Source organism: Physeter macrocephalus, chromosome 8 (assembly GCF_002837175.3).
Source record: "Physeter macrocephalus isolate SW-GA chromosome 8, ASM283717v5, whole genome shotgun sequence".
In the NCBI taxonomy this organism is placed as follows: domain Eukaryota; kingdom Metazoa; phylum Chordata; class Mammalia; order Artiodactyla; family Physeteridae; genus Physeter; species Physeter macrocephalus.
The window spans coordinates 129,662,849-129,683,487 of NC_041221.1; the positions used below are offsets into that span (position 1 = coordinate 129,662,849).

The 20,639-nt window shown below is 40.1% G+C and overlaps 1 protein-coding gene across 1 annotated transcript in view; it reads left to right on the forward strand.

Annotated features, from left to right (window-relative positions):
- HSPA4 (heat shock protein family A (Hsp70) member 4) overlaps positions 1-20,639 on the forward strand; it is a 51,306-nt gene that overhangs the window by 21,131 nt on the left and 9,536 nt on the right. The window contains exons 5-13 of the mRNA XM_007106282.3: positions 6,284-6,383; positions 7,040-7,173; positions 9,888-10,132; positions 14,325-14,401; positions 15,896-16,047; positions 16,541-16,647; positions 17,305-17,438; positions 18,656-18,837; positions 19,874-19,963. Of these exons, the coding sequence (XP_007106344.1) occupies positions 6,284-6,383; positions 7,040-7,173; positions 9,888-10,132; positions 14,325-14,401; positions 15,896-16,047; positions 16,541-16,647; positions 17,305-17,438; positions 18,656-18,837; positions 19,874-19,963 (1,221 nt within the window). The remainder of the gene's footprint in view (positions 1-6,283; positions 6,384-7,039; positions 7,174-9,887; positions 10,133-14,324; positions 14,402-15,895; positions 16,048-16,540; positions 16,648-17,304; positions 17,439-18,655; positions 18,838-19,873; positions 19,964-20,639) is intronic.

The window sequence follows — 20,639 nt, forward strand, 5'->3', positions numbered from 1 at the left end:
CTAGTGCCTGTGTTCTGGTGGATGAGGCTGGATCTTGTCTTTCTGGTGGGCAGGTCCACGTCTGGTGGTGTGTTTTGGGGTGTCTGTGGCCTTATTATGATTTTAGGCAGCCTCTCTGCTAATGGGTGTGGTTGTGTTCCTGTCTTGCTAGTTGTTTGGCATAGGGCGTCCAGCCCTATAGCTTGCTGGTCATTGAGTGAAGCTGGGTGTTGGTGTTGAGATGGAGATCTCTGGGAGATTTTCACCGTTTGATATTACGTGGAGCTGGGATGTCTCTTCTGGACCAGTGTCCTGAAGTTGGCTCTCCCACTTCAGAGGCACAGCACTGACTCCTGGCTGCAGCACCAAGAACCTTTCATCCACACGGCTCAGAATACAGTGAGAAAAAGTAGAAAGAGAGAGAAAGAGAGAGAGAAAGAGAGAGAGAGAAAGAAAAAGAGAGAAACAAAGAAAGAAGATATAATAAAATAATATAGGGGCTTCCCTGGTGGCGCAGTGGTTGAGAGTCCGCCTGCCGATGCAGGGTACACGGGTTCGTGCTCCGGTCCAGGAAGATCCCACATGCCGCGGAGCGTTTAGGCCCGTGAGCCATGGCCGCTGAGCCTGCGCGTCTGGAGCCTGTGCTCCGCAGCGGGAGAGGCCACAACAGTGAGAGGCCCGCGTACCGCAAAAAAAAAAAGATAAAATAAAATAAAGTTATTAAAATAAGAAATAATTATTAAGAAAGAAATTTTTTTCAAAGTAAAAACAAAACAAAACGCATGGACAGAACCCTAGGACAAATGGTGAAAGCAAAGCTATACAGACGAAATCTCACACAGAAGCATACACATACACACTCACAAAAAGAGGAAAAGGGGAAAAAATAATATATCTTGCTCTCAAAGTCCACCTCCTCAGTTTGGAATGATTCGTTGTCTATTCAGGTTTTCCACTGATGCAGGGTACATCAAGTTGATTGTGGCGATTTCATCCGCTGCTCCTGAGGCTGCTGGGAGAAATTTCCCTTTGTTTTCCTTGTTCGCACAGCTCCTGGGGTTCAGCTTTGGGTTTGGCCCCTCTTCTGTGTATAGGTCGCCGGAGGGCGTCTGTTCTTTGCTCAGACCGGACGGGGTTAAAGGAGCAGGTTCTTCGGGGGCACTGGCCCACTCAGGCCGGGGGGAGACAGGGGCACGGAGTGCGGGGCGAGCCTATGCAGCAGAGGCTGGCGTGATGTTGCACCAGCCTGAGGCGCGCCGTGTGTTCTCCTGGGGAAGTTGTCCCTGGATCACGGGACCCTGGCAGTGGCGGGCTATACAGGCTCCCGGGAGGGGAGGTGTGGATAGTGACCTGTGCTTGCACACAGGCTTCTTGGTGGCAGCAGCAGCGGCCTTATCATCTCATGCCCGTCTCTGGGGTCCGCGCTGTCGCTTGCGCCCATCTCTGCAGCTCCTTTAAGCAGTGCTCTTAATCCCCTCTTCTCACGCACCAGGAAACAAAGAGGGAAGAAAGTCTCTTGCCTCTTCGGCAGGTCCAGACTTTATCCCGGACTCCCTCCCGGCTATCCGTGGTGCACTAACCCCTTCCGGCTGTTTTCGCACATCCAGTCCTCTCCCTGCGATCGGACCGAAGCCCGAGCCTCAGCCCCCAGCCCCCGCCCGTCCCGGTGGGTGAGCAGACAAGCCCCTCAGGCTGGTGAGTGCTGGTCGGCACCAAATCCTCTGTGTGGGCATCTCTCCTATTTGCCCTCCGCAACCCTGTTGCTGTGCTCTCCTCCGCAGCTCCGAAGCTTCCCCCCTCTGCCACCTGCAGTCTCCGCCCGCGAAGGGGTTTCTAGTGTGTGGAAACCTTTCTTCCTTCACAGCTCCCTCCCACTGGTGCAGGTCCCGTCCCTATTCTTTTGTGTCTGTTTATTCTTTTTTCTTTTGCCCTTCCCAGGTATGTGGGGAGTTTCTTGCCTTTTGGGGGGTCTGAGGTCTTCTGCCAGCATTCACTGGGTGTTCTGTAGTAGTTGATCAACGTGTAGATGTATTTCTGATGTATCTGTGGGGAGGAAGTGATCTCCGCGTCTTACTCTTCCGCCATCTTCCCAGCTCTCTCCCTCCTTTGCCTTTTTAAATTTTTATTTTAATAAAATTTTATTGAAGTATAGTTGATTTACATTGTTGTGTTAATTTCTTCTCTACAGCAAAGTGATTCAATTACACATACATGTATTCTTTGCCATTATGGTTTGTCACAGGATATTGGATATAGTTCCCTGTGCAGTACAGTAGGACCTTGTTGTTTATTGGCATCTTTTGTCTTAATTTTGGTGCATTGGTTGGCAAAGCAAGGACTGTTAGGTGGCTTATTTCACCTCACAGTTTTTTGACTGATGGATTCCTTGGTTCTTGGCTATCTAGTAAAGTAGTATTGACATTTGTCAGGAAGAATTGGCTTATGGCTCATAACCCACATTTTGGGGATGCAAAGAATAAGAATGCTACTTCCCTTAAAGAGCTCAGATTCAATACAGGCACTGTATTTCTTTATGGTTTCTGCCTTCCCCCAAATCTCTGTTGGACTTTGAGATTTGTCCCCATTTCCCCCCATCTACTGCCCTAACTTTGATTCTGAATTTTGCTCCATGTAGAAGTAAAATTGATGTAAAATGGCAAGGCTGCCTGAGTGGCTTTTCCAGCTTTTGGGATCAAGTTAAAAGGTGATGAATTAAGTTATGTGTTGGGGGTCCTTTTTTGGTGATTTGATAGGAGAATTTACAGGACTCAGAATAAAGCCATATTCATGGCTAAGATTTATTATAGTGAAAGGATGCAAAGCAAAGTCAGTAAAGGGGAAAAGTGCATGGACGATGTCTGAAGGAAACTAGATACAAGCTTCCAAGAGTCACCTTCCATTGGAGTCAGACCAGAAGTGCTTAATTCCTCCAGCAGCAAGTTGTGACAGCACGTATGAAATGTCATACACCAGCGAAGTTCTGCCTGAGCCTTGGAGTCCAGGATTTCTATTGGAGGTCATTCACATAGGCATGTTATGCCTTGCATGTACCAAAATTCCAGACTTCCAGAAGCAAATTAAGTGTAAAGCATAAACTACATTGTACAAACAGTTTAGGCACAGTGAGCCACTCTTATAATTTAGGGAGATTTTTCTGTTGATTTAGGGAACTATTTATTATTCAAATTCCTAGATGCAGAAAAGGGCCAACCTTGCCATCGGGCCTAAGGATAGTGGTCTCTGGCCTCTGTGTGAACTCTTTTCTGCACAGTCTTCTCTGCACAGTCACTGCTGTAGCTTTTGGTACTATGGTATATCTGATTGCTATGTAAATAGGGCCTGGGTGGGTTTTGCTTTATTTATAAATTGATTATTGTTAAAATATAAGCTTTATTTTTGGGGGAAGGTAATAGTAGCCCTTGTGTTCAAATCAAATCAAATGTGTAAAAGGGTATATGGGAAGCTTTAGCACATCTTTTACCTAGTAAGTAGATTTTCCTTCCTAGAGGTTACCAGTTTTACCACTTTGTTACAGATCTTTTCAGAGGTTTTTATGTACCCAGGCAAATATGTATAGGTCCTTTTTTACTTTCATTTTTCTTTTAGTATATTTTGGACAATTTACCTTATATATGTTCTATAGCAGTAAAGAGGTGCTTCGTTCCTTTTACTGGAGCAGAGTGTCGCAGTTTATGTGTACCATAATCTGTTTAACTAGTCTCTTTTTGTTGGACATCCAGGTTGCTTCCAGATTTTTTTTTTTTAATTGCAAAGAATACTACAATGAGTAAACTTGAACAAGTATCATTTTGCTCTCATGTGATAAGTTTGTAGGTTATAGGCTATATTCCTAACGTGCGATTGCTGGGACAAAGGATATGTGTATTTTAAACTTTAACAGCTGTTGTTTAATTGCCCTTTAGAGAATTTGTGCTGATTTACACTTATATCAGCAATGCATGAGAGGGCTTGTTTGACCACAGCCTCACCAGCACAGCTTATTGGTGTATTAAATAATTCTGATAGATAAATAATGGTAGCAAAGTGTGTGTGATTTTAATGCTGATATTTTACTCTTTAGGTAAACTAGAACATTTTAAAATCTATGAACCATTTTGTATTTCGCTTTTTGTGAAATGTTCCTATCCTTTCCTCATTTTATTTTGAGTGTATGGTCTTTATTTTGATTTGTAGTTCTTCGAATATTAGAGAGATTAACTCTTTGCTGTTTTATGATGTGAGTTGCAAATATTTTTCCCCATTTGGTCATTAGAATTTTTTAATGAGTCAAATGTATCAACCCCCTTCCCTGCCTTTTTCTTTTCTTCCCCAGCAAAACATTCTCTTATTTTTATCTCAGCAGATGTTCTCATTTGGCACCTGACATCAAACCAAAGACCTTAGTTCGGTGGGCTGAGACCATTTGTAAACTTAAGATTTGTAGGTCTCAGTGCCTATGAACATCAGAGCACCTGCCCTCCCTCTGATCCCTTAGGGATGCCTAAATCTGTCTCAGGTGTGCTAACAGGACTGGCCACGGGGTGGTGGAAAAGTCGTGGCACTGCCATCTGCTGGGATAGGAACCCAAGCTGCGCCTTGAAAGCAAGTTCTTTTCAGGTCTCCAGATAGGGTCCCAATTATGCTTATTCAACATACTCTGGTCTGCCTGGGCTGGAATGAAGAAAGGACCATTTTCCCCAGTGGCACAGGGGAGGATTCAGAAGCTGGTTTACACTTTTTAGAGCTCAAGCATCTAAGGAAGTCTTGTCTTGGGGGCTGGAGCAGTGTGCTCCCAGGTCGGTGCTGCTACCCAGGGGAAACCCCAAGTCCAGCTTGGCAGCCTTTGCACAATGGGTACTTTCCCAGGATCCATGAAAATATTCAGAGCTCGTCAGAACATTTTACTTATATGCAGTTTACAGCTGTCAGAGGAGTTCAGGACTGCCTGGCCTGGGACTCTTATCAGGATCTCATTTTAGGATTAGTTATTCAAAGCATGAAATAAGGGGGAATACTTTTTTTTTTTTTGCCATACCATGTGGCATGTGGAACTTCTCCGACCAGGGATCGAACCTGTGCCCCCTGCAGTGGAAGTGCGGAGTCTTAACCACTGGACCAGTAGGGAAGTCCAAGAGGGAATACATTTTAAGGATCGAGGCTGCTCTTTGTAGCCCTGCTGAGGCAACTATTTCAGACATGATCAGTACAGAGAAAAGTGGGTAGTCAGCAGGGCACACAGCTGGCTTTCAGACCCAGACTTCTTCAGTGGTGTGGTTGAAGAGGGACTTTAGCTTGGGCATTCTATCAATAGCTTATCCTCTGCAAGGCTGGTTGACCCAGCAGGTGCAAATCAAGAGCAGCTTCAGGAGAATTAAGACCAGAGACTTGATCAGGTCAAAGGAGAGCTCCCGAGTTTGCTCCACCAGCTTCTGGTATAACAACATCTTGAAAATGAACTTGAGGCTAAGAACTCTAAGGACTCAGAAAAGGCTGAGCATGGTCAGCTGCTTCTCTCCATCCTGGAAGAGATGCACGGAGATGATAGTGGGGAAGTAGGTGCTGAGCCTGTTAGCGGCGAAGAAGGGCACAGACACATTTCAGCAGGAGAGGCTGGGAGCCAGGCTGTCCACACGCAGGGTCAGTAGCACAGAGAACACCAACAGGGCCAGCCAGGTGCACGAAGATCTTGAAGGTAGTGAAGCCCAGCCACTGTTGGCGAGAAAAGCATCACACAGGTTGAGCGAGCCAGGGACAGTCGTACGTCCCACCCACCGGGCCGCGCCTCCAGTCCCCATGGGCCTCACTGATGTCTGCCATTGTTGCTGCCAGGCGAGCGAGAGGCAGTGAGCAGCCCTGCCCGCTGCAGCCCTTGGCCCAGGTGTGCCACTGATCTCCTGGCCCCGGCTTAGGACCCAGCGGACTCCCACCTTGACCTGCCGGTTCTTTTGGGTTTTGTGTTATATTTAGAAAATCCCATCTTTTCTTTGACGGTAAAGATTCCCTTTTATTATGGTAAACTCATGATTTTAAAAAAAACATTTAAATTCTTGATTTGAAATATATTTTGGTATTAGGTATATAGTAAGGATACAACTTTATTATTTTTTCTGTATGGCTTTTCATTTGTCCCAAGACTACTGAATAGTCCAACTTTCTCCTACTGGTTTGAAATACTTCCTTGATCATATACAGAATAAATTGCTATAAGTATTTGAGGGTGTTTCTGGATTTTACTGTTGTTTGACAGGTATATTTTAAATGAGGGATCTCCATAATACAGTAGACTTTCAAATTTTTTTTATAGGTTCCTTGTTTCTATACTGATGCAGAAAGACGGTCAGTGATGGATGCAACACAGATTGCTGGTCTCAATTGCCTTCGATTAATGAATGAAACTACTGCAGGTAAGAGACTATTAACTGAAATTTTTGACTTGCTCCATCTTGATGGTTGTGAAATCTTAAAACCCTAGGGTTTCTTGTTGCCTCTTTTGCTTGGAGCACTTACCACCTGTGTGTCATAGTATTTTTGGATACTCTGTCACATTCTATGAAGAGTTCACCTGAGAAGTGCTTTTTCTGTATCCTCATAGCACTTACTTTGGTATTTAATTGCATGCTTCTTTGGAAAGGAACGCATTTATTGTGTGTTTGGAGCATTGCTTTGGTTTAAATATTGGGTTTTTCTCCAACTTGTGGATTGGTGGAGTTACGGGGTGGGGTATAAAGCAACATCTCGGGGTAGAATATATGGGAACGTTGAGATGGCACAAGGATAGTAGAAACATGGGAAGAAATGTTTGGAGAAGTGGAGGAAGTGGTTTTGGGAAAAATTGCCAAAGTTGTTGGAATTGGAAATTGGAAACGTAAGGAAACCTAAGTGAATGTCGGCATTTAACTCTTTGAAGTTAGTGTTCTTCATGAATAAACCATGCAGAGCTTATAAAGATTTTGAGTCTTTCATGGATCTGTATACAGAGTCTGTTTTTTCCTACTTAAATGAATTTTAAGTTTAGTACTTAAATGGTAACATTATGTTGAATTTTTTTCTTATTGTGTAGTTGCTCTTGCATATGGAATCTATAAACAAGATCTTCCTGCCTTAGAAGAGAAACCAAGAAATGTAGTTTTTGTAGACATGGGGCATTCTTCTTATCAAGTTTCTGTATGTGCGTTTAATAGAGGAAAACTTAAAGTAAGTATATTTTTTCCAGAAGACTGTATTACAAGTGTATGGTAATTAGGAATTTATGAGAGACAACTTAAAATAATTGGTTAAAGAATTTTGTTTCACTAGTGGAAACTTGGTATGAGCCGTCTGAACTAGAAATTTAGGTAGGTAGGGGTTGGGTGGAAGTTGTAAGCCCAAAATAATTTATCAAGAGTTGACATGGTATGAAGCAAAGAGCATAGATGTTGAGGAAGAAACTCTTAGAGTCCTGAGCCTATTTTTCTTATCTGTAATGTGGGGAAAATAATGCTTGCCTTGCAAGCTTACTAGGAGGAATCTTTAACATGTAGTCCCTTCATATATCTTACACTGAGGATTGAGGAAATGATAAACGTATCTCTTAAGGTTTTGAGTGGTCTGGGAACAGGATGGAGTGACTAGAACTTGGGTGGCCGAAAGAAACCAGACTAGGAGTGTTATTCTAGATGTCTGGAGACGTTAGAGCTCTGGAGAAAGCAGTTTTGTACACAGAGAAGTCTAGCAGTGTTAATGGCAGAGAGGGACCAGAGGGTGATCATGGTCACGGTTGAAAAAATTTTTTAAAAATATGTATACACATTTCCTGTATTAGTCTCTTTATTCAGGTAAAATTTATATAGAGTGAAAGGTATAGATTTTAGGTGTTCAGTGAGGGTTTTTTTAAATTTATTTTTAAAAATTGAAGTATAGTTGATTTACAGTGTTGTATTAGTTTCAGGTATGTAGCACAGTGATTCAGTTATACATATATATTCTTTTTCAGATTCTTTTTCCCTTATAGGTTTTTACAAAATATTGAGTATAGTTCTCTGTGCTATGCAGTAGGTCCTTGTTGGTTATCTATTTTATTTATAGTAGTGTTAATCCCATCCTCCTAACTTATCCCCCCCCCTTCCCCTTTGGTAACCGTAAGTTTGTTTTCTATGTCTGTGAGTCACAGTCTGATTTGATGGTATATGCTAGTTCCTCAGTGGGATATAAAATCAGTTCTCTAGCTTGGTGATTTTATCTAGAATTTGCTTAAGAACCAAGAATATTTTGAGTATTTAATTATTTGGGTTCTGTATCAAGATTCTTAGTGCCAGGTCTAAACTCGTTTTCTGCCTCCAATTTAGGGGTTGGTCTAGTGGACTACCTATCCCAAAATAAGTACTTGTTAGGTTTGGAGGGCATTTTGAGTTTTTCTTTGTTACAATCCTGTTTCTTTGAAAACTGGACTTGCCTCTGCTTTATATTCTGATTTGTTTCTATGGTTTATGTTTTTGTTTTGTTTTTTTAATACAAACAAATCTTTGGGATGGTTGGGAAATAAGAGGTTCGCGATTTTTACAGATATGAATGATGGACCAAGTGTTATTCTCACTGTTTAAGCTTTACTTTTATCCATAATAGGATTATTTCTAAATTCCATTTTGTACTCTCACTTTTTAACTTTAATTTAATTATTTAATTATTTATTTTAAAATTTTATTTATTTATTTTTGGCTGCATTGGGTCTTCGTTGCTGTGCGTGGGCTTTTCTCTGGTTGCGGTGAGCGGGGGCTACTCTTCGTTGCGGTGCACGGGCTTCTCATTGTGGTGGCTTCTCTTGTTATGGAGCCAGGGCTCTAGGCGCGCGGGCTTCAGTAGTTGCGCGGCATGCGGGCTTAGTTGCTCTGCGGCGTGTGGGAGCAACATTGGCATTGTTGCTCCCCTGCATTGGCAGGTGGATTCTTAACCACTGCGCCACCAGGGAAGCCCTCTCACCTTTTTAGACAGAAGATACTGGCCATAATATAGCCTTGTCTTTGAGTCAAAGTGATGTGTATTCATTTCTGCTTCATTATCAGCTGTGACTTGTCAGTTTTCCAATTATAATTAAAACTTAATTATCAAAATACTTATTATAAAATCAAATTTTGGAACATTTATGTATAAAGAAAAGACATTCATGATCTTACTACAGTTTGGTGTATTTCTTTCTAGTCTTTTATGAAAACAAAATTGGAATTACACAGAACTGTGTCTGTTTTTTTTTTTTCTCTCCTATGAGTTCACTTATTAAGAAAAACTTCCTGAGTACATACATTTAACATTCTTTGAAGAGATTGTTTTAAGGGTGTGGTTCATCACTTATTTAGCCAGTCTTCTATTATTGGATCTGATTAGATCTAGTTTGCTTCTAATCTGCCAGAGATTTGGAAAAGGATAACCTAACCTAATTAGTCTTCTATGTTGAATAGAAACAGACAGCTGCGAGTTCGGGCTTTAGCATATTTTCTGGTAGTAAATTGCATAGAACTAAATTAAGCCTTTGGTAGTATTCACAGTTTTGTGGTAGCAATAAGACTGGAACTGTACATGACATGTTAGTGTATTGGGCCTTGAATTATAATTGTTGCTTGGAGTCAGATTGGTGTAGTGGAGAAGGCATAGGTTTTGGAATCGAGGTTGGGTTTTGAATTCTACTTCTACCACTTAATATCTTTGTGACCTGCATATTATCTGATCTGTCTAGGTCTTTGTATCATCTGTAAATTGGGGATTACAATGTCTCTTTCCATAGTGGTTGTAACCATGATTAAATGACACGTGCGCATTGCCTTGTTTCAACCTTAATGTCCCTTCTCGCCTTCTTATTACAGTTTACCAGTTAAATATATATTGTGATAAAATTTTAAATTGGTTAGTTTTTGAATTAATTATCATCTTTTTCAAAGGTTCTGGCCACTGCATTTGACACAACACTGGGAGGCAGAAAATTTGATGAGGTGCTAGTAAATCACTTCTGTGAGGAATTTGGGAAGAAATACAAGCTAGACATAAAGTCCAAAATCCGTGCATTATTACGACTGTCTCAGGAGTGCGAGAAACTCAAGAAATTGATGAGTGCAAATGCTTCAGACCTTCCTTTGAGCATCGAATGTTTTATGAATGATGTTGATGTATCTGGAACTATGAATAGGTAATCATATTAATATTTTGATGGTAAACTGAACTGTGATGTTTCTCTACTTATATTAGCCTTAATTAGCTAATTGTTGAAATTTTATGGATGTTATATGATAACTTCAGTTCTATAGGTAAAAATTAGAGACCATTCAGGATCTCGCCTTTATTTTATTTAAAAAAAAATTTATTTATTTATTTATTTTTATGTTTGGCTGCGCCGCATGGCACTTGGGATCTTAGTTCACTGACCTGGGTTCGAACCCGCACCCCCTGCATTGGAAGTGCAGAGTCTTAACCACTGGACTGCCAGGGAAGTCCAGATATTGCCTTTGATGTGAAGGCTGGGTTTGGTTAGTCTAATAATGTAGACTATTAGGTTTGTTCTGGTTATTTGAATATTCCAGGAAATTGGCAGTTCCTTTACGTGCGCATGTATTACACGTGAGTTACCAGTTTTCATAAATTCAGGGCAAAGTGCTTTAATGCAGGATTAAACTGAATTGGCTTTAGTCATTGATTCAGAAATTGGTGTTTTTGAGTAGTTCAGTATTACTTGAGGACAACGGGTCTTTTTGTATAATACTACAAGAATTCTGGGTAACTGACATTTCAGGGCTATCCTCAAAAATACCCAGAATGCTTCTGTTATCTGGTTAGGTTGTTTGGATGTCCTTCAGTGTGTGAACTCTACTGGTAGAATTCAGGCAAGACCCATGGCTTGTTTGGAGAAGGGTGGCCTGAGCCATCTTCAGAAAATTGAGATGGAGTCAGAATTGCTTTTAATCTGCCATAATTAGATTACTGTGCTTAGTAACCAGATTTGTAGTCACCTTTCTCTTCTACTTGAAAGTGATAGTTTTCATTTTTATTAAACAGCAACTTTTTGTGTATCTATGATGTGTTAGGGGGAATCATACAGTGTGTGTTTGGCTTCTTTTGTGTCTGGCTTCTTTAACTTAATGTTTCCTAGGTTCATGTGTTAGTACCTCATTGCTTTTTATGGCAAATAATACTACATTTGTGTGGGTATATCACATTTTATTTTTCCATTCATCAGTTGATGGACATTTGGGTTTCCACCTTTTAGCTATTGTGACGAGTGTTTCCATGAACATTCATGAACAAGTTGTTTGAGTATATTGTTTTCAGTTCTTTTGGGTATATAGCTAGGAGGGGAATTGCTGGGTCATGTGGTAATCATACGTTTAGCTTTTTGAGGAATCACCAAGCTATTTTCAACGTGTCCAATGCATCTCTAGTGGCAGTGCACACTTCTCTTCTAAAAGCTCAGAAGGGACTACCCTGGTGATGCAGTGGTTAAGAATCCACCTGCCATTGCAGGGGACAGGGGTTCGAGCCCTGGTCTGGGAAGATCTCACATGCCACGGCGCAACTAAGCCCGTGCGCCACAACTACTGAGCCTACGCCCTAGAGCTTGTGAGCCACAACTGAGCCCTCATGCCACAGCTGCTGAAGGCTGTGTGCCTAGAGCCCATGCTCCGCAACAAGAGAAGCCACTGCAATGAGAAGCCCACGCACTGCAACGAAAGGGTAGCCCCCGCTCCCTGCAACTAGAGAAAGCCTGTGTGCAACAACGAAGACCCAGTGCAGCCAAAATTAAAAAATAAATGATAAATAAATAAATTTATTAAAAAAATAAAAGCTCAGAAATACTTATTTCACATAAAAATGAGTAAAATATAGAGTTACCATATGATTCAGCAGTTCCACTCCATACCCAAGAGAAATGAAAGCACATTTACACAAAAATTTATATATGAATGTTCATAGCAGCACTACTTATAATACCCCCAAAATGGAAACAACCCAAGTGTCCACCAACTGATAAAATAAAATGTGATATGTCCATACAATGGAATATTATTTGGCAATTAAAAAAATGTTGTACAGATGCGTATTGTAGCATGGATGAACCTTGAAAAGGTTATGCTAGATGAAAGAAATAAGTTAAAATGGACTACATTTTGTCTAATTCTATTTATATGGAATGTCCAGAATGAGTGGTTGCCTAGGGCTGGAGGGTTGGTGGAGGAGTAGGGAGAATAATGTTAATGGTGATGAAAATACTCTTTTATAGGGTGATGAAAATGTTTTAAAATTGCTAGTGGTGATGTTTGCACAATTCTGAATATACTAAAAGCCATTGAATTGTACACTTTAAATGTGTCAATTCTATGGTATGTGAATTAAATTTCAATAAAACTTTAAAAAAAGGAACAACCTCTACTGCTGCTGCTGCTGCCATCTTTCTAGAATGCTATCTGTACCTTTGCTTTTCATGTTTTTATTTTGGACATTTTCAAATATGCAGCAAAACTGAAAGAATTACAGTGAACATCCTTATCCTGCCACTTAGGGTCTACTGATAATATTAACTGTACTTGTTTTTTCCACAGACCTGTTGATCTGTTCATCTGTCCATCCTTCTATCTACCCATCAATTTAGTTATTTATTTAAGCAAAGCTAAGAGTTTTAAAAAAAAATCATTCATTCATTCATGCATTCTGCATCAGGTCTTAGTTGCGGTATGTGGGATCTAGTTTCCCCACCAGGGATTGAACCCGGGCCCCGTGTGTTGGGAGCGTGGAGTCTTCACCACTGGACCACCAAACCATCATTTTAAACTGTTTCGGTTGCTATACATCCTCACCAAATATTGGTATTAGTGATTTTGAATTTTTGCCATTGTGGTGGGTGCATTCTATACCTCCACTATTGTTTTTTTTTTTTTCTTTGGTGATACGCGGGCCTCTCACTGCTGCGGCCTCTCCTGTTGCGGGGCACAGGCTCCGGATGCGCAGGCCCAGCAGCCATGGCTCACGGGCCCAGCTGCTCCGTGGCATGTGGGATCCTCCCGGACCGGGGCACGAACCCGCGTCCCCTGCATTGGCAGGCGGACTCTCAACCACTGCACCACCAGGGAAGCCCGACATATACCTTCACTATTTTTCTTTTTTTTTGAGATGTAATTCATAAAAGTCACTCATTTAAAGTATATAATTCACTGGGTTTTAATATATTCATGGAATGGTGCAGCCATTACCACAACCCAATTTAAGAATATTTTCATCACCTCATAAAGAAACTCTAAATGAGCTATCATTCTGTGAAGAGACATAGAGGAACCTTAAATGTATATTTCTAAGCAAAAGTAGTCAACCTGAAGAGGCTGTATGATTCCAACTATATGACATTCTAGAACTATGAGACATTCTATATGACAACTATATGACCTTCTAGAAAAGGCAAAACTATGGAGACAGTAAAAAGATCAGTGGTTAGCCAGGGTTCAGTGGAAGGGAGGGCTGAATAGGTAGAGTACAGAGGATTTTTAGGGTAGTGAAACTATTCAGTATGATGCTGTAATGGTGAATACTTAACACCATTTGTCAAATCATGTAGAACCCTAATTTATACTATCATGTATCAATATTGGCTCATCAGTTGTTAGAAATGTATCTTACTAATGCAAGATGTTAACAGGGGAACTGGGTGTGGGGGTAAGAGGTGTATGGGAATTCTCTGTACATTTTGTTTATTTCTCTGTAAACCTAAAACCAGTCTTTAAAAATAAAGTGTATTAATTAAAGAGAAAAAAAATATATGTACCCATTAGCTGTCTTTCCCCATCTGTTCTTCCTCCCCCAAGCCCTAGGCAGTGGTTAATCTACTTTCTGTCTCTTTGGAGTTGGCAGTTCTGAACATTGCATATAAATGGGGTCAGTCATATATAACGTGTTCTTTGTGATCGGCTTATTTCACCTAGCATAATGTTTTCAAAGTTCATCCATGTTCCAGCATGTATCAGTCACTTTTATTGTTTTTGTTCCTTTTTGCTGAATACACTTGATAGATAATAGGGTTTTTCACACTATTTTGCCTGTGAATAATGCTGATGTGAACATTCATGTGCAAATTTTGTGTGGTCATGTGTTTTCAATTGTCTTGGATAGATACCTAGAGTGGAATTGCTGGGTCATATGGGAGCAGTATGTATAACATGCTGAGCAATTGCCAAACTCTTGCAAAGTGGCTACACCATTTTACATTCCCACCAGGAATATATGTGAGATCCAGTTTCTCTCCATCCTTGCCAGTACTTGTTATCTGTCTTTTTGATTATAGAGATGTATTTTACATAAAAGTGGAATGTGATTTAACCTATTATTGTTCTTTTCTGTAGAGGCAAATTTCTGGAGATGTGTGATGATCTCTTAGCTAGAGTGGAACCACCACTCCGTAGTATTTTGGAACAGGCCAGTAAGTATTATTGTGACTGTTCATCTGGGGCTCTTTGGAAAATGTTACTTTTTTTTTTTTCTCCAGTTTTACAAATTTTCATTGTATGAACTACTTCAGTGCAATATGAAACTTCTTTTTATCAGTATCGTCCCCCTGGAGGACCTCCAATAGTGTCTAGGAAAATCTGATAGTTTTCCCAGGAAATGTAATTCAGATTCAAAGATGGATTTAAAGTCTCAGGTATTTCATGGTGGTAAAAATTGTCTTTAGCAGTGTTGCTTTGGTAGTCTTGTAGGTTTTTTTGGTCAGTGAATCCTTTGTTGAAAAATAAGTAAAGGGAGGATAAGATAATCACATACTTAACAGTATGCTTTAGTTTTATCTTGGGCTAAAAGGTGGAAGTTTGATTTAGGAATGCATTACTAATGTTCCGCAAACCTTTGACAAACCTTTTCCTAGAGTCCACTCTTGTGTTGGTTGCTATTTCATGGTGTTGAGAGGTACTCTAATCTTGACACAGGCTCAGCTCTTAAATCAGAATGATTATCACAGATGGGCATGTTCTTTCCATACTGGGTCAGCCCATTTCTTTAAATAGCCCTTCTTAACAGTTTGTCAGTGTTTGTTGCACAAAATGTGACCAGGAAACCAGGTGGGTTTTGTTTTGTTTTTTTAATTTTTATTTTTGGCTGCGTTGGGTCTTTGTTGCTGCGCATGGGCTTTCTCTAGTTGCGGCGACTGGGGGCTACTCTTTAGTTGCAGTGAGTGGTCTTCTCGCTGTGGTGGCTTCTCTTGTTGCAGAGCACGGGCTCTAGGTGTGCAGGCTTTAGTAGTAGTTGTGGTGCACGGGTTTAGTTGCTCTGTGGCCTGTGGGATCTTCCTGGACCAGGGATTGAACCCGTGTCCCCTGTATTGGCAGGTGGATTCTTAACCACTGCGCCACCAGGGACGTCCCAACCAGGTGGTATTAAGAGGTGTTTTATGAGTGACAGCAGAGCCTTGGTGTGTACCTTCTCTCCTTCTGATATGAGGAGATTGTACCTGTGTTATAATCTGGCCTATGCTTATACTCTGGCTGGAGTGCTGGAGTGGCTAGATGTGCATCTGCATACTTTTTTTTTTTTCATGCCTTGTCAGGGATAGTCCAATATTTTGAGGCCCTTTTATTTTCCTTATGGCCAGCTTAATTATTGATGTTTTAACATTTATTTGTGTGAGGCTGTTTCCAAGATTGTAGGGCTTATGCACTGTAGGACATTAGGTATTCCTGACTCTCACCTCTGAAGTCCCAATATTGTTGTGCCACTCTGCCCTCATTATTTTGAGCACGCACCTGTGTGTGTGTGTGCACTCGTGTTATCGTGGAGGGGATTAGGAGTGGTGGGATTTTGTTATGCATTTGTGAATTATTTTGTTTTGATAAGATGTTATATTGCTCTTTTTATTTCACTGTAAAATACTAATTAAAAGATTCTTTTAATATAAATGTCTATTCTAATTGTTTTTAAATAGAGTTAAAGAAAGAAGATGTTTATGCAGTGGAGATAGTTGGTGGTGCAACACGAATCCCTGCAGTGAAAGAGAAGATCAGCAAATTTTTTGGTAAAGAACTTAGTACAACACTAAATGCCGATGAAGCTGTTACTAGAGGCTGTGCATTGCAGGTGAGCTTGCTTTCTTTCACAGGTAGCCATTTATAGATCATTGTAAATACAGCAGTGGTTTTATGTATCCAGCTAGTCTGAGATTAGCTCAGTGATCTTAAGGTCTAAGATTCTAAAACTTCTGTTTTAAAATTGGTATCAGAAGTGGTGTTCATAAATGGAATTGCTTGTACTATATAACATGTGATAAGATGAAATAAGTTACTAGAAACATACGTAAGCCTGAAATACCACTAGAATTTGGCATATTTGTTGCATGAAGTAGTGTTATACATCAGTTAAATAAAGGTTGAGGTTAATAGAAAAGTAATAAGGAATAGCTAGATTATATGGGTGGTTTGACAAATGATAGACATTTATAAAACCACTTTTTTAGGTACTATTAAGTTATTAATGTAAATAGATGTCTTCTGAAGTCATTCTTTGTAGGTATTGTAATAATTAATTCATATGTCTACTTGCCAAATGGAATTTTAAAAAATTATTATTCTAGTGTGCAATCTTATCGCCTGCTTTCAAAGTCAGAGAATTTTCTATCACTGATGTAGTACCATATCCAATATCTCTGAGATGGAATTCTCCAGCTGAAGAAGGGTCAAGGTAATAATGTTTTTTAATCATTTTTGTACTTAGTGTTAAGTCTTAGAAAATACTCTCCATTTCAAGTTATACACATCTGTAATATTTTGCCGTAGTGCATGAAGCAAAGTGATTATTTAGTCATTCATCAGAATAAGTTTGTGTCCTTACTAGCTTCTTTTATTTGATCCTGCTGAAATAATTGGTGCCTTTTATGTGCTGATTGAAGTATATATATATATGTTTAAAACTGACAGTAGACACACACACACAGACACACACACACACAAGCACACGTATACATATTTTTTTTCTTGGGAACTCTTATAATCTGCAAACAATGCCAGTTGAGAAGAGTAACTAGAGCTATACAGTAATTACAAACCTAGAATACATGGGTAAAAAGTGTTAGCAATGGGGCTTCCCTGGTGGCGCAGTGGTTGCGCGTCCGCCTGCCGATGCAGGGGAACCGGGTTCACGCCCCGGTCCGGGAGGATCCCGCATGCCGCGGAGCGGCTGGGCCCGTGAGCCATGGCCGCTGGGCCTGCGCGTCCGGAGCCTGTGCTCCGCAACGGGAGAGGCCGCAACGGAGGGAGGCCCGCATACCACAAAAAAAAAAAAAAAAAAAAGTGTTAGCAATGTCCTAAATTTGTGTTTTTGTCTTTTTCCTCTGTTCAGTGACTGTGAAGTCTTTTCAAAAAATCATGCTGCTCCTTTCTCTAAAGTACTCACATTTTATAGAAAGGAACCTTTCACTCTTGAGGCCTATTATAGCTCTCCTCAGGATTTGCCCTATCCAGATCCTGCTATAGGTAAGTAAAGAGTTGGGAATTAAAAAAAAAAGAAAAAAAAATTATGTGTGCTTGGGAGAACTGGAATAGCAAAGCAAATAGAGTATGCTGAAATTTAGGTATTTTAGATCACATGCACAAAAAAACCACTTTCAGTCATATTACCAGGTTTAGAACCAGCAGGGTGGTCATTATTTAATTGGATCTCCCATTGTGGGCTGTAGTTCTTGTTTTCTTTTTTTTTTAATTAAAATTTTTTTAGTTTAATTTTTATTTTTATTGATTGATTGATTGATGCTCTGTGCGGCTTGCGGGAAGTTAGTTCCCCGACCAGGGATCAAACCCACACCCTCGTCAGTGAAAGCGCAGAGTCCTAACCACTGGACTGCCAGGGAATTCCCTGGGCTGTAGTTCTTGGTTAATGCACATTATTGTTATACCTTGTGCATAACGTGGTGCTAGTTACTGAAAGGAGTTGAAGAGATTCAGTTCTGACCCTAACATAGAGTTAGGTGTACACAGAAAATCATTAGGAAATTGTGATAATCAGTATCACAGGTTATGGAACCATGTTGGCTTGAGTCTTCATTGATTCTGAGAAACTTAGAATCTGGATATGATACCAGTCGAGGAGAGAGAAACTAGAGTTAATATGATAATTACAGAACTAGAATACATGGGTAAAGTATTAGGAATATCCTGAATGGCACTTAGCAGCTTGGAAAGTTAACGTACTCTGTTTTCCTCATTTGTAAAACAGGACTAGGTGTGATAATTCATACTTTACGGAGTTTTATGAATTAAAAAACCTAAGCAAAACCCTGGTATAGTAACTGAATCTAGAAATGGCAGTTTCTTGATAAGTGACAAGCAGTGTGGAATCACTGGGGTTTTCAGTAGAGGAAAGTGGGACAAATCTTTTCTAGGAATTTATCTGGCAGTAGCCTATAAAGATGAATTGGAATAAGGCACTGGAGGGAAGGACATGTTTGAAGAGTTAGGAGGTACTTGAGTCCTTAATTGAGACAAGATAAATAAGAGTTTGACTATATGTGAGAGAGGAAGGAGAAATCTGATGATTTAGTAAGATTCTAAGAGTGCCCACTTGCTTATTTGAAGTATCATGTTACTGACCTTTCACTGAGAAATGGACATAACCTGGCAGTATGGGCATGTATTTGTGTTTGAATTCATCCTCTTAGGTTATGTGTTCTCTTTTGTCTTTCTTATGTCCTTAGCTCAGTTTTCAGTTCAGAAAGTCACCCCTCAGTCTGATGGCTCCAGTTCAAAAGTGAAAGTCAAGGTTCGAGTAAATGTCCATGGCATTTTCAGCGTGTCCAGTGCATCTCTAGTGGAAGTGCACAAGTTTGAAGAAAATGAGGAACCGATGGAAACAGATCAGAATGCAAAGGAGGAAGAGGTAATCTAGACAATCTTATACCATTTTAGGCCATTCATAATGGCTCAGAGGTGACTCTTGTCTAGAAATTCTAGCAAATAGACTGGGTGACAGAGCTGCTGAGAGTAGGTTTGCATGCATACCCCATCATATGTGAACTAGCACAAATTCTTTATACAGAATTTGTATAGAAGTGGGACATAGTTGGCTTCCTCCTTCAGACCATGCACCTTTCAGTTTGACTTATTCTTGGTTCTTTCTGATTACTGGGGAATGCTGAGTCTCAGTTGATTATTTCCACAGGTAGCATAGAATTCACACTCATTTGTTGGAATCATGCACTGGGTCTTGTACTTTTTGTGTATAAAAATCAAGGCTTTATAAAACTATAAATGTTTGGGGTCTCATCCCCACAGATTTTGTTTGACTTGGTCTGGGCTAGAGCTCAGGTGTCAGTTTTAAAAGCCTCCGAGGTCATTAAAATGTGCTGCAGGCATTGAAAGCCTGTGTGATTCAAGGTCTCTACAAACTTCTCCCTTCTTTGTCATTTCTGTCAGCCTTTGTTCTTTTAACACCTTTAACAGAATTTTCAAGGTGTCCACCTCCCCTAGTGTACACAGTGGTTGTACTTTTGAGGATGGAAAGGCTGATTTAAAAACTGCTAGAAAAAGTTAAGACTTTTGAGAGAAATGTATTCATGAGGAAGCTAGGAGAAACTTATGCTTCCTTCAGATTTTATTGTGTTAAATATTGGCACACTGTTTGCTTATAAGTATTGCTATGGTTTTACAATGTAGTCTATGGCCGCGCTTACTTATATAAGGGCAAGGCAAGAGTTATTTCCATTGTACAGATGTAGTAACTGAGATCCAGAGAGGAAAACTTTTATGTTCTAAGTGTAACATATGTGTTATAGCTGGAATTTGAGTCTGGGTTGTCTGATTGTTGATAATTAGCAGGAATTCCACATCATGTGATTTTGCCAATGTGTCTTGAAGGTTGCTTAGTCTTTCACTAGTATTTCCTAGTTTCAGGATTGATGTGACCTGTTTTTCAGAAGATGCAAGTGGATCAGGAGGAACCACATGTTGAAGAGCAACAGCAGCAGACACCAGCAGAAAATAAGGCAGAGTCTGAAGAAATGGAGGTATGAATTGTGTTTTAGAGTATGATTTGACATCTTTTTACATAATGGTTTTGGCTGACATATTGTGTCTTGGAAGGGAATTATGTTAGAAATCTTCATTTATCTGAACAGTCTTTAAAGCAAGATTTTGTAGTATGGTTGGAAAGTATCGTTGGCAAAATGGTCTTTGAACTTTAGTCTGGATGGTTTGTGGGAAGAAGGCACTCAGAAGCCCTAGTTTTACTAGGCTAGTGATTGGTTCATGCTGGTTTCTGAATGTCTGTTACTAATAGTCATCCTACCCATAATTTATTCTTTACTAATAAACAATGAAAGATGTTTTTTTCAAATTTTGTCAACTCTCTGAAACTTGTCTTTTTGTTGAAATACACTGTTTTAAATAATAATGTTTTGAAATATATTTTGTAAATAATGTTAATATTTATCCCAAGTATTTAAATGAATATGTAGCATTTTTGGATCCTTTACAACCGGTTCTTTAACTTTCGAGTTTTCATGTTTAAATTTTGTCATCAGCATTGAAAACAGCTTTTCCTTCAAATTATTTATGACATTGCAGTATATAATTTCACCGTTTAAGGTATTTCTGATTGTGGCATTTAAAAAAGTTTGGTGGGCTTCCCTGGTGGCGCAGTGGTTGAGAATCCGCCTGCCGATGCAGGGGACACGGGTTTGT